General features: G+C 43.3%; 2 protein-coding genes across 4 annotated transcripts in view; one reads left to right on the top strand and one right to left on the bottom strand.

Annotated features, from left to right (window-relative positions):
- The window catches only part of LOC143269240 (uncharacterized), an 84,469-nt gene that overhangs the window by 64,908 nt on the left and 1,739 nt on the right, over window positions 1–17,822 (top strand). For all 3 annotated transcript variants that reach the window (XM_076554302.1, XM_076554304.1, XM_076554303.1), the window contains one exon: window positions 11,531–11,686. The gene's annotated coding sequence lies outside the window, so the exon portion shown is untranslated. The remainder of the gene's footprint in view (window positions 1–11,530; window positions 11,687–17,822) is intronic.
- On the bottom strand, window positions 6,941–17,159 carry LOC143269274 (disks large homolog 5-like). The gene is made up of 4 exons (XM_076554387.1): window positions 16,946–17,159; window positions 14,792–14,954; window positions 13,189–13,320; window positions 6,941–12,119 (listed from the first exon to the last, which is right to left on the bottom strand). The coding sequence occupies exons 2-4, from the start codon at window positions 14,860–14,862 to the stop codon at window positions 11,927–11,929; spliced, it is 396 nt and encodes a 131-aa protein (XP_076410502.1). The 5' UTR covers window positions 14,863–14,954; window positions 16,946–17,159; the 3' UTR covers window positions 6,941–11,926.

The raw sequence follows: 17,822 nt of genomic DNA, 5'->3' as shown, positions 1-17,822 counted from the left end.
TCACCAGACTCACTGATTGTACAGAAAAGTAACAATCTCTGCACAACTGAGTTTGACTACACAAGACCAAGTGCCCATGGAAGAGGGCTGGACATGAAGCCTCCCGACAGATCCAAGTTGACCCATCATAGACTCCTCACTAAACCTGCCCAGACTTTTCCACAGAAGACAGTGATAGACCAGAGAATGGAAGTCACCCATTGTCATTACCCAATAACTTTTGACCAGATTACAGTGCATATTATATGAAAACAGCCCCAAGGAAGTCACTAGGAGGCTACTTAGGTCACCTACAGCACTTTTCTGAAATGCGCACTTTATACAACTATGAGGAGGAATCTGTCTTAAGACACAGTCATATGCATGATAGAGTGAGCATCAAAATGTCAGGTTCCGTATTGTGTAGCCAGTAAGACAAACTAGAAATATCCTGGGATGTTACCTCTATGCTGTGAAAGAAAAGTCGATGTTGATTTTTAAAATAGCTCCATTGTTTGATTTTTGCTATTTATTACAAAATGAATTAATTCCAAAGTAATAAAAGTGTGTAAAAATTAAGAGAAACCAGTAAGTCAGTTCTTTTTCTGACCAAATGTATCATTTAGTAATGAGATGAGACAGAAAAAGACAGGAAGCTCTACTGTGAGGAGTTGAAAGATCCAAAGATCTGTGGCTGTCCAGCTTAGCCAGAAGAGAAAATTTCAGGTTCAGTGAGAGACCTGGGCTAAAGGGAATAAGGGAGAAAGCAACAGAGGTCACTTGATGTGGCCTTCCAACAAACAAACAAATGTGTGCACCCTCACGCATGCATACACCACACACACACACACACACACACACACACACACACACACACACCTCAAATCATAAGAGAACAGAATGCAATGAGGAGGACATCAACTGAACGAGGATGGCATTACCAGTTGAATTTAGACTCCTCACACTAGCTGTTTCAAGTGAGACCCACAGTTCTGCTTTCCATCATTTTGAGACTAAACATGCCTGGGGAAACATGCTGTGCTTCTGCAGGCTATGTTGGTGTAGTTGGAGAAATTATTCTCTTAAAATCTCAAATCTGCCACCCTCACCCCTGCCTGTCATAAGCCCTGGCCACATCCCTGGTCATCCAGTGAGCTTCTGAGTGTAAGATCCAGGATGGGAGAACTGGCCAATGCCAGTCACAGGAAACAGTATTGACAAGCTGTTACTTAGTTTCTGACATTGTGAACCAAGAGGTTAACCAGGTAAAGAGAACGCCATGGCAGTCTGGGAACAAGAGGGTAAAATGCCATATGACACCCAAAAAGATGTCCACAAGACCCAGTCATTTGGCGTTTGTAGGGGACGTTCCTCCTTCAATACTGTTTCTGCCTCTGATCTCATATGACCTCTGCAAGCAAATGAGATCCTGATTCTTGAACTCAGTCAATCAGATCTCTGTGCTACTCCCTATGTGGCTCCCATCATAACACCGCTCCTTCCATGCTAACATATCAGTAAGTGACAAGTGATTAGTCTTCCTAAGGTAGAAAAAAACCCAAAAATTGCTTAGACATATAATAACTTTTTTTAAGATTGCTTTTATCCAGAATTAATTGTCATTACATAGAATATCCTGTGCTTAAGAAGTAATCTTTAAATGTGCATATTTTCACATAATATAAAGTGAATATTCTAATTTACAACTTAAAGAGTCAGGTACTTTAAATGTACATTAATAGCAACATTTTGACTTCACTTAATCATTATCAAATTAATTAAATATAAAAGCACATAGTATTGATGCCCAGCAATTGAGTGAGCAAAGCACTGTCTTTGAACAGGTCTCATTCTCTGGTCTATGCCACCCCTAGTCAGGCTTCCAAGTGTGAAAGACAAGAACAAAGCCTTCTACACCAACATCTCACTTGTGCCTAAAGTCTCAACAGGAAGAGCAAGCAAACAGGATTAATCCATCTCCAAGAGTCCCCATGCCTCATTCAAATGGCAGTCACCACAAGCTTCACAAACTCCTGCCAAAAACTGTCCCAAGTGACACCCACCTACCCCAGAACACTCCTTAGTTTAGTGTGGGGTGCCATCCCAGGCACAGGTCAGAATGACCCATGGAGAACATGGAGATGGTGAACGGGCATCAGTCCAGCTAGAGACCTGAACAAGGCTACCAAAGAAAGGGAGTCTTCCAAACACTCATCTGGTCTCATATTAGGCTTCTGTCCCCAAATTCTTCAATGTGTAGGAACAGAGGTGCCCATGGCCCCAAAATTATGGGCCCTTACTGTAGATTTTATTATGGTCCTTGGAGTGGGCTACAGCCTTCATGTTCACTAGAGTTCCTTCCATACCACAAAAATGATGCCTTTATGTATCTCCCATGTTTCCCAATACCCTTACCCTTCTCACCTCGGAGGCCTTTCCTGATACTCAACTCCTGGTGGTCCCAGTCATTTCACCCATGTGGCATGACATTGAGCCATGGGCATTCACCATTTCTCAAGGCCAGCACTGTGCCTCTTAGAGCATGTAGTAGACCTGAGAGTTTATTCTAGAGTTATTGGAAAGTGGAATGTAATGAAACGCGTGTCAAAATGAAAGCAATAGGAGTCAAGCAGATGAATGGCAAATAGTGAGGGCTTTTGGATCATGTCCTCTCTGTGTGCCTTCATCAGTCTTCAGATGTGAAGCTGCACCTTTCCTCCATGGAGAGACATGTGGTGCTTCTGACCGGCTTCAGGAAATTGTCAGGAAGTCCTTTCTAGGTTTTATGAGCAGTTTCAGGGGAAGATATGAGTCCTTCCTCACATTCATTCATCCACTCAAAGAACTTCCTATGTCAAACCCCATGTTTTGATATAGCATATTCTGAATACCAACAAGTATGAAATAAAGCAAAAGTCTGGGTATAATTAATGACTGTGCTCATATTTGATACTGAAGTATAACATTTATATAAATTTAAAGATGCATCTCAGTATATCATGTTCTGTGCATGTCATTTTGCATCAACTTTTCAGTGATTCTTGTTTTAAATGTATCTAGAGATTGAAATGTACAAGGTACTTCATCTAAGTGGAATGTTTTTCACTAAGTCTTTGAGACATTAGTATTCTAAAACATGCAGTAACCACAAAGACTATTTAAGTTCTGAAGTGCCTTGCAAATTTTGATCCATGTAGGAATGTTGTATTGAGAGAAGTATGTGATGATTGCGGAAACTGGTTAAATGCTGAAACCTGAACTGTCCACAGTAGTCTCAGAGCACAAATGACCAATAGCCTTAGACCAGGGAAGTTCACAGGGCACATAGGATAGACTCTCAAAGGCACAATGCCAAGAAGGAACATGGCATTTCAATGACTCACCCTGGAACCTTCCTTGGTGCTTTTTCACTGGTTATTTCCAGTGAACTCATTCACCTGCATGGCAGAGTAACTTCACTTTGGCTTTTCCCATGAATTACTCTGAATCAGCAGTTTCTTCAAGCTAGACACACAGCAACCCTAACCCCATCAAGAATTCTTCCCACTACAGTGAGCTTTTATTAAGAATGTCATTCATTTGAAACAAAATTCACCTCAAATTTTTCACAATGCACTTTAATAATAATATTTTCTAATTTTTAGAACCACAAGAAAACCCTCTAAGGCAGAAATCCATGAATTGATCATGGAAAGTACCAGGGAAGGGCCACTGAGATGCCTAGTTGGGTGGAAGGAAAGAGCTTACTTCTCCTAATTTGTTCATTGACCTCCATGTGAACAGAATGTCAAAATGGCATGATGTGTTGTGTATGTTCATTCTCTGTCATATGTATGTATGTATTTCCCCCTCTCAAAATAAGTAAATGGATATATTTTACTATTTTAAATTTGATCGGTAGATTTCTATACACCCGTCATATGAAATAATTAATTTTTAAAATAATGAAAAAAATCTATGCAGCTCACAAATGTTTGTAACTCCAGTTCTAGAGGAATCGACACCCTCACACATACATGAAGGAAAAATACCAATGCATGTAAATTAGTGAATAAACAATTAAATTTTTGTATTTGATAGTGGTGTCAGGAGCCCCAGAAGCATCCCACAGAACTAACTAACCTAGGCTCATAGTGAACCACCAACCAGGTAGCTTGCATGGGACTGACCTAGGCACTCTGCAGATATTTTACAGGTGTATAACTTGGTCTTCTGGTGAGACTCCTAACAGTGAGAGCAAGGCTTGTCTCTAATTCCTGCTTTTGGACCCCATTTCTCCTACTGAATTGCTACATCCAGCCTTAATAGAAGAGGTCATGCCTAGTCCCATCACAACTTGATATAACATGGCAGACAGATATTCACAGGAGTCCTGCCCATGTCTGAAGAGAAGAAAGAGAAGGAGGAATGGGTGTGGATCGGGAAGAGTGGAGGTGGGTGGAGGGTTGAGAGGAGAGGATGGAGGTGAAATTTTGGTTAGGATGTAAAAACAAAACTAAATAAATAAAAACATTCATTACAAAAGAAGGAAGAATATTGATGTTTATCATATTCAAATTTGAGATACTAAAAATTGTCCCTCAAGGGACATTGCCACTTACTCTAACTTTATAATGTGCTTGCAGTTGTACAGCGATAGTTAAATCATGCTAGGCATAATTTTGAGCTGGTCTATTACATAATGTATTTGCCTTGTACTTGGAATAATGATATCATGTTTAGGCATTATTATGACCTGGTTATTTTCCATTTGGAAATTAATCATGACATAAAAAGATATAATTGTGTGTCAAGTTGACATGGGGTGAAGTTGTGATGGCTCCTTTTGGTTGTGAAATTTACTACATCTGCAATTAAGCAAAACCCAAATATGAAGGGGCACACGTTTGAGGTATTCTTGCTTAATTTGAAGACAGAAGATATACATGTAATCAGATCTTTTCATAAGGAAGACATTCCCTTAATCTAGATATTGATGGAGAAAGAAACATCTTTACCTCAGATGTTTTAAAGCCCAAAAACCCCACCTGTAATCAGCCAGGCCTTGTGCTGGAAGCCCATATAAAGAAATGGAAGAAGGGAGTTTTTGCTCTTTAGCTGCTTGGTCTCACCTTGCTAGCAAGTTCATTCCGTCACTGGCATTGGAGCCAACTTCTTTGGGATTCCAGACTATACTACTGATGGGAGAGACATCAAGTGTAGTGGACTGAGAAACTGCTGGATTCTTGGACTTTGTCATCATAGCCAGCCAATGTTCAAATAACTGGAGCACAGCCTCTAAGTCATTCTAAAAAATAGCCTCTGTATATATAGAAATTTATTCAATAAGTTGTTATCCCAATGGAACCATGACCAATGAACCAGCCAGGTAGAGAACTTTTAGAGTAGTTTGGGTCTCACAACGGCCTTATCTCAGTTATAAATCCACATGGTCACATTCCCTTAACCTGTGTTTTAGGTGATGATTTCATGCTGGCCTAATAGGTTTCTATACCTTCTGGGCAAGAAAGTAAAATAACACAAGTCTGAAATTTCTCAAACGGAACACACAGTAATCTAATTAAATGAGTAATTATATGAGATGGAGAGATTCTAGCTTAAGTGAGGAATTAAAAACCAGATATCTTAGCTTCAGTGGTTAAGACCTGGCACCCCCTCCCCCACACACAGGAAGATCAGAGGACAGTAGGTTCTTTTTACCCTTGATGTGAGAGCTCCAGTCTGGAGACCCAGGGGATAACTTTCTTTACACATTAAATCTCTGCCTCACTGTCAGTCTCAGGATTCAGATCTATTCCAGAGGAGCTTCACCAGAGTAAATCAGTCTCTGGAAGAACTTTCTCAATAGAATCTGAGATCTGCTGTGGTAAAAGAGCAACTTCAACCACTTCTCTCCTTTTTTAGTTTTGCACAGAATCACTCTGCACCAGAGACATGTGGCCCCTGATGCAGACTCCATCCACTCCACCTAGTCATGAGGTTCCTCCCAACATTGCTTATCAAGACCATCAAGAGGGATTCCTCATCCTACCTCCACCCCCAGGAGGGTCTTCTCAATTTTTATTACATCAGACGGGCTTAATAGGTGTTGTCAGCCTAGAAGAGATCTAGCAAATCTGTTCCAATCTGACAGTCAGTGACTGGGGCAGGATCCTGAACCTATGAGAGCCCTGAATGGATGTGTGGCAGCCTAAGACAATTAGCATGCCTGTCCCTACAGTTTTCAATAAACTTCAGTCTTTGGTTGGGAGTGATCCAATCCACCGAATACAGCACACAGGGCTGGAAGGACAAGGGTCTATTACAGGACTGTGGAGATGGCTCATCCATTAAGAACATTTATTCCTGTCTCAGAAGAATCACAGGACAGACAGCTAACAAACCTTTTTAACTTAAAATGCAGGTGGAATCTGCCCTCACCTGGCCTTTGTGGGAATTGCATGTATGTGGTGGCAAAACACCCATAAGTATAAACAAAAGCGCCACAAAATATCCTAAATTGTCTTGCAGGAAATCAGCGCTGCTGTTCACTTATCACTTATGATATATTTCAAGAAAACCAGAGGAAGATTTCTTTTTACTTCCTGATTTCCTTTATACAAGTTTAATGAGCGTTCTCATTTCCTGAGAGGCCTGGAACAATATACTTGTGTTTCCCTTTAATTTGGTCTACATGAAGTTCCGTGAACATGTGTGTACAGTGTACAACATTTTACTAATAGCTAAATATATGACCTCAAGGATACAATATGTCTAATTTTTCTATTATGCAGTGGGTATCCATGAGGTAGGCTATACACCAACATCCAAGTCGCCATCCCCCTGTGTAGCCCTGAGGCCCATGGCTGGGAAATCTGTGTGCAGCCCAAGTTTCCTGGAACTTACTGAGATACATCCAAGCCTGTGATTTCTGGGTTTGCAGGCGTGTGAAACCTCATCTGACTATAGAAGAGTCTTAGAGTGAAAAGTTTGAAATTTATTTTATTCATAAAATACATTCATTTTACTCAATGAGAGTTTTCAAAACAGGAGTCATTATACATAGTATATAGCCTTAGCAAACTATTAAACCAATGACAAGAATAAAAGTATAACAAAAATTAACACAACCTTAAACAAAAATGAAGAAAACCAAAAACCAAAGCATAAATATCCTAAGATATAAACCAAAAAAAAAACCAGGAAATTTCAGTTTCCTTTGGAATTTCATTATGGAAGAGCAAAAGAGGTGAGGAACTGGCATATTCTCTGTAGTGAATTATCTTCAGCAACACTTGCCCATGACATGGCATCAGCTTGAAGATTGTACCAGAGAGAATCTTATGCTTTTGGTGTGGTCTGTCTGGATGGCGGTGTGACATTAACACAGTATTCCTTGTCAGATTTCCATCACATATGGAGTCAGGGTTCTTAGTAATTTGTGTTGTGTTCTCTGTATATTAGACTTGTTTTTACACAAACTTTTATCTGGGGATAGTGAGCCAACAGATGTGGATCCGATTATGGCTGGACCGCCTCATGGTAGGTTGATATTTGCCTCACGAGTGAGTTCAAAGCTGAAAAGAGGTGGCATTTTCTGAGGAGGCCTTGAACCTGGAGTGTAGAATGTCATGCCTTCAAGGTGTCTTTGGCTTCTTCCAGCCTTCCCAGTCTCCTTAACAGGTACTGTCAGGGAAAATCAGAAAAGAAAATATGATTCAGAAACAGTTTTGCTGTGCACATGGCAAGAAAATCAGGGCCTATTCATCCCTAGTAAACAAAAGTTAAGGAAGGAAACACACCCCATGAACACCCTGGCTGCTGGGGATGGGGCTCAATGTTGGCTGACTTGCCTGAGACATAGTGTTTCTGCTTCAGCAGCTCCATCTGCAGGAGGCTCTCATCCTGGGCTGTGGTCTGCTCCAGTTCCTGCTGGAGGTTTTCAAACCTAGGGAAGAAAGGCAGCTGGGACACAAGCCTGGTGAGGACCTGCCATGTCAGCTTTTGAGCCCCCACCAGATCTACTCAGTTAGACAATCGAGCATTACCTCTCAGCTGAGCTCATTCCCTGCTTCCCCAAGGGAAAAGGGTCAACTCAACTTTCAAAAACTGCTAGAAGTTGAACTGGAAAATACACACTGTGCTGGTTTAGAAGAAACAGCATATTTCTCCAACTGTTCAAAGACATTATTTTGGAGAAATATCAGTATGAGAAGGTCTGAGGGATAGGTCAGGACAAATGTTGCTGGCCTTGATTAGATAGCAGGTGAATGAGAACCTCCTGGAAAATTCTATGCCTGCCCTCTAGTGGAGCCTACACAGCAATGCAGAGAAGGCTCTGATTAATCCTACAGCCCATACCCCTGCATGGGATTAGCTTGTCAACTCCTACTCATGACCAGAGTAAATCTTCTCATGAGAAACTGATAAACACTGCAGAGAGCTTGCAATCAGCAGAAGTGTGCTGTATTCAAATCTGCCAAAGGGTAGACACTTATCTCTAAATGTGATGTTCCTGATGGAAAATAAAGTTGCAGGAGGACACACTTTCCTTCATGATTGATGATTCCCCTTCTAGGTTTCTGGATGCCATGGGAATATTTGGGAGATCTAATGTTAGATTTGAGATACTCGGAGCATACTAGAGTTCTCAGACGGGAAGAAGGGGACACAATCCCCATAAGACCAAGGAGGAAGCATATTGCTTCCTAGCCGGAAGTTCCTGTTGACTGAGACAGCAATGACACTCTGAGGTGTTCTCTTCCTGGCTGTGGCTGGAAGCTTTGCCAATTGAACAGAAACTCAAAGAGGACACAGATCCAGGTACAGTGGACCCACTTGATCCACCTGCTTCTGGAATCCTGGGCTCCTACTCATCTGGGACACAGTGAAGTGATGCTGCAGCTTTGCTGCCAAGTCCCTTTGCCTGGTGAGCAGCTCCTTCTGCTTCATCAGGGACTGAAGATCTTCCTCAAGTCTTTGATGTTCCTGTTCATTAGAACATTGTGTTTTTAGGAGAGGATTGTCTGCACCCCTGTACATATAGAAGCATGCACACACACACACACACACACACACACACACACACACACACACACAGTTGAACACACACATGTACATGGATGCACACATACAAGCACACTACATTGTCTCCATGTTTGCTTTACCAGATAACACTGATGTAATATGAGATCACCTGGGATACTATGAAGAATAAAGTGACCTCTCATTAACCCACAGCCTCTCTACCCATATTCCAGTAGAGAGAAAGGAAAACGCAAGATGCTCTGAACACAGTGATGTGGAGAAGATTGTGTACTTTTACTTTGTTTAGATAATTTTTCATTTTATTTTTACTTTATATGTGCAGGTGTTGCCTGCCTGTGTGTCTGTATAACACATGCATGCCTGGTGATCTGGGAGAAGAATTCAGTGTGCAGATCAGTCAATGTAATGCTTGCCTTGTAAACCTGTACACAGACAGGTGAACCCCAGGGATCATTTACCAGTAACCCAAGCTCTCCTAGCAAGTTCTCCAGTCTGTGAATTGAAGGCTTAGTTCCCCAGCACAGGACCACTGGATGGCAATGGGCCAGCCCCTCGCTCTCACTCAACGCTTCCCAGTGCCTCCAGGGAGGGCAGCTTCCTCCTAAAGAAGCTCTCTAAAGCACAGGTTGCCTCAATTTAGGCCCAAAGCAACATGCTCAGAAACTAGAAAATCTCTAAACTCAGGAGTCTATATTAACCTTTCCTCCAAGTAAGATGACTGTGTCAGGGATTTCTTTGAGTAACAGAAGGTTGACTAACTCAGCGAAAGGATTGCATGTATTATTCCATGTTTAACTATATTCCATGGACCACATTGTATGTTTGCACTCATCAAGGATGGGCATCTGAGTAGTTTCTAGTTGGGAGTATTTTGATGAGTCCTCCTGTAACCCTGTTGTCATCTCTTCTCTGTGGACACCTACTTTCCACTCTGGAATCAATGGTCCACTTGGAGTCTGCATTCAACATTCTGAATAATTTTAAAGAGCTTCTCACAGGCCTACAACATCTTATACTCTTACCAATATCTGATATTTCTCATTTCTTCCAACCTTCCATCAGGCCGATTTTAACTCAGTATGAAGAAGTTTGGAGTAAAAGCAGTTTCTGAGTGCTGCAGAGACAACATTGAGTGGGTGCTTTAGAGTGTGATGAGCCTAAGGGGTGCACTGAGACAGCCTCTTCTCACACCTCAGCATAGCTGTGCGAGTTTTGCTGGGCTGAGATGCAGCCACAAGCACCTCTGCAGTTCAGAATTCCTCAGAGAATAAAATCCAGGCCAAGTTCCAAGGACAAGGTTAGCTGAAACCAAGTGAGGCAAAGGTGAAAGGAAAATGGCAGCAGACAATGAGGAGAGGAACAAAACAGGATGCAGGGAAGTCATCAGTGGTCAGCCACCATTCGCCCAGAGCAGAGAAGGATACAAACCCTCAGGCAGCCTTTCCTCTTCTCAGTAGCTTCTTTCTCACCTTTATGGACCCTATTGTTTTTCTCGAGAGGATTTCTTTGCAGATAAATAATTCTGCCTCTTCCTGAAAAACCTAAAAATACCTGAAAAGTTTTAGCCTTCATCAGTTTTCTGTGTTTTGTTGCAGTTAGCTGTGTAGACATGCAGAATAATGGACAACACCATCTGTTCTTTGACTGATGCAAAGTGGTACTAACCAGATTAGGCACAGTACTTTCTCATTCAAATCTGTCTCCACCATTCTTAAAGATGTTCCATTGTTCCGTGAGTGAGTGAACATACACATAGAGGCTCAAACACATATTTTCATACCCACAAAATTACACATAAGAAAACACACACACACACACACACACACACACACACACACACACACACACACCTCTCTTGAACCCAGAATGGGAAGGGAGGAGGCTGGAATGTTGCAACTCCTTTTGTACTACAGGGAGAGGTAGTGGGTCCTCCCTGTTGTCTACAAGCTTCTTAGACACAGCCAGGCTTTTCTGCCCTGGCCTGAACTTGTTTCCCCTACTAGGGAAGTTTTTATAGCAGACTCACTGATTGTACAGAGAAATAACAACCGCTGCACAACTGAGTTTGACCACACAAGACCAAGTGCTCATGGAAGAGGGCTGGACATGAAGCCTCCTGATAGATCCAAGTTGACCCATCATAGTCTCCTCACTAAACCTGCCCAGATTCTGACACAAAAGACATTGATTGCACTTGAGAATGGAAATCAGCATTGTCATTACCCAACAACTTTTGACTGGATTATAGTGCATATGATGTGAAAACCGCCCCAGTTAAGTCAGTAGGAGGCTACTTAGGTCACCCATAGCACTTTCCTGAAATGCAATATTCTATACAACTATTAGGAGGAGTCTTTCCTAAGACACAGCTATAAATATGATAGAGTGAGCATCAAAATGTCAGGTTCCATGTGTGAGGCCAGTAAGACAAACCAGACATTTCCTGGGAAGTTACTTCTATGCCGTGAAAGAAAAGAATTTTACTTATTAAATTTAAAATAGATCCATTGCTTGATTTTTGTAGGGGACGTTCCTCCTTCCATGCTGTTCCTGCCTCTGATCTCATATGACCCCTGCCAAGCAAATGAGACCCAGACCCTTGACCTCACTCACTTGGATTGCTGTGCTACTCCCTAAGGGACTCCCATCATAACACCGTTCCCACCATACTGACACATAGGTGAGTGACATGTGATTGACCCATCTCCCTCAATGGACTGCAGCTTCTAGCAGAGCAACAGGGTTTCCTTGGGAGTCATGCAGAGCCTTCCAAGAGGCTAACTCCTCAAAAAGACTTGTGAATGATCACAGAAATGAACTATTGGATGGGATGGGTCACTTGGATAAGTGAGTAGAGGGTTACATGGGTGTGTGTATGTGTGTGTATGGTTAGACAGGTGGGCATCTTGGCCCTGCTGCTTCAACCTACCTGCTGCTGCTTTGTGCAGAGGTCATAGATATTCTCATGGGCCTCCTCACAGAGCCTCCTGGCCTCCTTGCAGGACTCTTGTAGTGAAATCTGCTCCCCATGCAGCTTTCTGTTGTTCTTTTTCAACATGCTCACTTTTTCCTTGAGCTGAGTCCATTCTCTCAGGAGCTGACTGTAGAGGGTGCTGAAATGTCACCAAAAATGATGAGCTCTACCTCCATCTGCCCCTCCTGCCTCCTAATACCATCCTTCCTCCAAGGTCCCATGTCCCCATCCCCATAAACCCTGGGCAGGAACCGGCATTAGCCATGGCAGCATCACTCAGGTGCAGGCCAAAGCCAGAGAATAGGCAAATTACAGAAAGATTCAAACTACTTCTGAATACTCTGCCAGCAAAAGGCATCCATGTACCTATGAAAACTGGATCCCCCACTTCCTCCACACACACCCTAGTGCTTAACTGTTCACCATATTGGGGAAACATGAGCAGGTAGAGGAAAACCATGCCCTAAGGGCGACAGAGGACCCAATGGGAATACATTCCATCCATGTTTCCCATAGAAACCAGCTCTGTAAGCTCCTGCCAGAGCCACAGAAAACATTCATGGTGCAAACCATGTTTTCTCTCTAGAAGCTCCAGAAGTTGACAGGAAAATGTTGGGAGGGGCTCTCAGACTCTTTACTCTTAGGAGAACTCAGTTTAGGAGGCACAAGTCTAAGAGCAATAAGGCAGGCTCCCGCTAAGAGGTAAACAGTCTAGAACCACAGCCCAACTTTGTTCAAAGGTGAAGAAGGGAAGAAGATGCTGTGGGATGTCTTCTGTATGCTGTGAATATGTGTTGCTCCCATTGGTTAATAAGTAAGCTGCTTTGGCCTATGGCAAGGCAGTACGGAGACAGGCAGAAAAATCCAGGAGAGACAGAGAAGAAAGTCAGAGATAGAGGAGGTGCCAGCTGCCACCCAAGGAGCAACATGCCAGCAGCCTGGCTATGCAGCAGCCATGTGGCAAACATACATTAATAGAAGTGGGTTAATTTAAGATGATAGAGCTAGCTAGCCAGAAACTTAAGCCATTGGCCATATAGTTTATAAGTACTATAAGCCTCTGTGTATGTCTTTGGGACCATTTGGCTTCAGGAGGTAGGTGGGACAGATTCCTCCTGACAGCTGGGTCAGGCAGGTCTAGAAAAACTTCAGACTACCAGAAGCAGTCCTTAACAATTTCAGGGGTCCCATCTAAATTAGGCACTCACCGGTAGGAGTTGGTCTGCTCACTCAGCTCCTTGCACTTGTACGAAGCCTCATAAATCTCCTTGGGGAATTTCTTTACATCTGATATCTCCTTCTTATGCTGTGTTTTCAGCATCTCCAGCTCAGATTTCAGCCTGTGGTAGGGCATGGCCCCAGGAGCAAAGAACCCCATGAAAACAGGCGGCAGGGACCACATGCATTAAGGTTCTGTTTTATACTACCCTAGTCCACTGGATGTCACACCCTGAATTCTATATACTGGACCTCCTGATGTGTATTAGACTATGCCTTACTGTCCCAGGGCCAGGAAAGGTTGGGTGTCAATAGGGAAGGAGACAGGGCTACATGAGCTCCCTCAGTAGACCTCTAGGAGCAGACTATTTGGCTAAGAAGGTCTGAGAAGTTTGTGCTACAGATGGGGGTGTATCTGAAATCTGCAACGACATTCCCACTGTCTTGAGAACAGAGATTCTTTCTCCTTACAAGGATACCCAGAACTCATGATCTGTATTGCCATGGGGGAGGCACTACATTCAGATGGCTTTATAAACACCCAAGGGGATTCCAATGAGGGACCAGGATGAGCACAAAGGCTGAGAGCAGTGATGTTCAATGTGGGGCTCCCTGGCCTCAGCACTTACATCACCAGAAATCTTTGAGACATGTGAATATTCAGACCTACTATCAATCTCTGACTCTCAGGATCTGAAAGGACACACACACACACACACACACACACACACACACACACACACACTGTAAGGGAGCCTCTTAGACAGTACACAACACACTCAGACACACAATCCTCAGCACAAGGAGATTTATTACCCCAGCAGGGTAAGCATGGCGTTGGGAGCCTGTCTCTGGATCACGAAAAGGCAGACAGCAAGCAGCACAGCAGTGGGTTTTTAGGTAGAAAAGGTTAATCTGTGCTAGGGTGAGTTGTTGAGATTTGATTGGATCTCAGTGTAGCCAAGTAATAAATTTTGATTATTGGACTTTGGTGCTTAGTTTCAAGAATGAGTCAGTGTCCCCTAAAGGGAATGGACTTTGGGGACTAAATTTAGGAATGTAATATAATGGCTTATCAAGGGAGAGGGAAGTGAAAAGGGCAAGACCTGCCACTGCCATGTTTGCAACATTTGGACCCCTTAGAGAGCACTTCACACACATGAACCCACACACAGTTAGGATGTCAGAGAAATGCAGGTAGGTGGCATTGTCTCATAGTGTAAGGAACAAGCTGAGAGGAGCAGAGATGAATTCCAGGCCTTCTGGTCACACACACACAAGGACTGAGTAGGCCCACCAGGCTCTTCAAGCTGCTCCCATAGCAAAAAGCAAAACTAAATATCAATTCAGAGCACTGAGCATCTCCTAAAAGCCAATGTCTGTCAAGGCCTCTTGAAATGCATGTTGTGATCTTACTCCCTAATGCCCTACTCTGTAGATTGTGATTCAGGCCACAGGCTCTGGTTTTCATTTGGAGGAATCAGAACAGCCTATGTCCTATCTCACTCCTACAGGCTTCAGTTCTGCCTCTCAAATGCACTCAGGACACAGTAGGGTCAAGACAGTCACCAGAGAAAAGGGCATGATGAATACCTGTTGTTCAACTCATTGTTGTTATAAAGGGCCAGGAGTTCCAGCAGTTCATTCCTCTCATTGGTCATCATCTGTAGCTGAAGGGTCAGTTTATCCACCTGGTTCAGCTGCTGCTCCTGCGCAGTGAGGAAGAAGGGTGTGGATGATGCCTTCCTAGTAGTCCCTGTAGGTACATAAACACAGTGAATTTGTACAGATGAATGGCATAGGGCCAAGAGAGATCATGTGGAGTCCCAAGAGGAGGCCTAAGGGAGAGGAAATGCATGGCACCCAGTGAAGCCCTCAAATATCAGAACAGATATCCTTAAACTGGGGTCCATAAGCGATGTGTCTGTCTCCAATCTCTGAGGATAGATATATGCCTCAGGCCCTACTGCAGCCCCACTGTCCCTGAAAGGCGTAAGTAAGGCTAGCCATGTTGGTTTGGAATTGTCAGCCGATACCTGATGTGATGCAAGAAAGTCCTGGACTGCCTGGTGCTTTGCAGCTCTTCCCTGATAACCTGTGTGCAGGACTTAAAGCAACTGAATGTCTCAGACCTAAGTACATGGATGGAAAGTTTCCCTTCCTGGTATTTATATCAGATATCCATGAAACCTACAGAAATCCACTGAAAATAAAGTGCAGCAACATCCTACCCTGATACCTCATTATTGTTTCTGGGCCTCCTTTAGCATTCTTTGCCTATCATAATGAACTGAAAAAGTCCCACCACAGCAGCTGCATCCCTGACATTTCCTGGCCCTCTGCCCTCAGAAATCCTCCACTTTGGATCTGCTCTTTTGGAACCCAGATAAGCTGCATAGGCCCATTGCTTCAGATGATCACAGCTACTGAACCCCATTAAGAGAAGGACCAATTCTGGCATCAACTCCTGCTTAGAAAACCAGGGCTTTCGATGCCAATCAGTGTGCTCAGTTTTGCCAACATGTCAATTGGAGAACCCTGTAAGTACTTAATGAATGCCTCAAGGGCAGTCAGCATTGCCACAACACTGGTGATTTCACAAAAGATGCCAATGACTCACCAGGATGCAATAGAATTTCCAGAGAAGAGACTGTTAGGGTCACTGCTAATGTCATCACCTATCTGATAACAAACTCTTCTCCAATTCACCAAAAGCCAAGCTGCCCTTTCCAGCAGCCTTCCCTGGGACAGAGCAGGGCCTTCGGTACCTCATCATTCCAATCCAGAGATCTCACTGATTCATTAGAATCTAGTTTATTCTAATTCAATAGTTCATCGTGTGTGGAGGGTATGACTCAATTTCCAAACACTGCCCAGGAATGGCTCTTCTCATCCTGAAGAATGCTAACTAATAAGATGAGAAATAAAGGATGCTAAGAAATTAGCTCAGGATAATGGGGAAGGAAGATCAGTTCCACAAGGTGAACAAACGCATTAGAGAAGATCCATGAGGCAGTTACAATGTATGAGGATGGTGGAGGATTATGTGGGTCCTGTCAGAAAAAATGATAAGTCATATAGGTAATGATGAAACTTTTGCCAAAAGCTTCAGCAGAATACATTCTAACTATCATGATGTTAGCAAAGGTGTTATCAACTATTGAAAGGTATGACTGAAAATACCTAAGGACTGGGCATCCACAGGTGAGCCCTCTGACACGAAGAATAAATACTTACAGGAAGAGTGATGTCCCATTTTGCACTCAAGGTAGAAGGAAGATGACTGGCTAGTGAGAGGAAAGGAACTCAGAAACCTTACGGGTCACTGACATGCAGCAATACTTGGTGGTTCCTGCCCTGCTAGTGGTTGTTATTTAAAATGTGAGAGCCTCTAGCTCTGGCCAGGGGACTTTACTCTCTCTGTTATTAGTGACACACACCAAAAGACATCCAGTGTGGGTGAGTTGCTGGGCTGGTACTGAAACCTCTTTAGTCCCTCTGGGCTTCCTTCCCACTCAGAGTGAAAGCAGAGGGCCCTCAACAGAACAGCTGCAGCCTTGACCATCCCTGGCTCTCTGCCAAACTAACCTTGAAAATCCTCAACTTTGTTCTGCTCTTGAAGAACTCTGAGGACTAAAATAGGCCCATTGCTTCTCAGAAATTTTCACCTGCTTAGCCCCACTCCTGGAAGGATCAGCTCAAGCCTTCCTCCTTCAGGAAGCTCCCCATCCCTTTCCCAGGACTCACTGCGCTTTCCCCAGAACTATTTGTTTCTTGATGTGTGACATGGAAACTGAAGGCCATCTTCCTTCTGCTTCCCTTTGGTCTCCCTGTGCTCTCCATCCTGTCTCCCAACAATCCTGTTCAGTCTAGGCAGCATGTCTGTAGGTGAAACACGAGACACTGCACAAATGCCCCAATGACAGTTGGTGTTGCCACAACACTGGTGACATCACATGGAATGTCAGGGCTCTCCAGGATACAGTAGAATGTCCATGTGCTGATGTCAACTGGTATACCTATTTCATCCCTTCTACATACCTTACCCAAAACTGACTTGAATCCAAGTTGCCATTTTCAGGAGCCTCTGGGTTCACAATGGAAGCCATTTGTAATAATCCTCCTTCCAAAGCCAGAAATCTAGGCCTCTGCTTCATTAGAAACTTTATCTAAATGAAGTTGAAAGCTCACTTTGCATGCACTATCCAGGGTTGGAATTTCCCCTCCTTAAAATTCATAATCAATAATTTGAGAAAGAAAGAATGCTTAGAAATGAGGTTAGGACAATGGGGAGTAGTAGGGATGAGACCTCTAAAGTGAACAATCCCCAAGGGAAATCCTCAGAGTTGTAGACATTGGTGGGCTCTAAGAAAAGTCACATAGTTAGTTATGAAGATTCCCCCAGAGTGGCAGTAGAGCTAACTCAAGCTATGAGGTTGTTAGTGAAGATGTGCCTAGCTCTGGACAGGTCTGGTTGGAGCCACTAAGACCAGGTAAGCTCTCAGATATTGAAAGCAAACAATTCATGGAAAGAGTATGATGACCCAATCCTTGAAACATAGACTGAGGAAAATGTAGTGGCAAGTCAGAGTTCAATATTGGTATGGAGAGGCATCATGAATGA

The sequence above is a fragment of the Peromyscus maniculatus genome, chromosome 18 (assembly GCF_049852395.1).
Source record: "Peromyscus maniculatus bairdii isolate BWxNUB_F1_BW_parent chromosome 18, HU_Pman_BW_mat_3.1, whole genome shotgun sequence".
Taxonomy (NCBI): Eukaryota; Metazoa; Chordata; class Mammalia; order Rodentia; family Cricetidae; genus Peromyscus; species Peromyscus maniculatus.
This window is presented reverse-complemented; position numbering and strand designations above follow the sequence as displayed.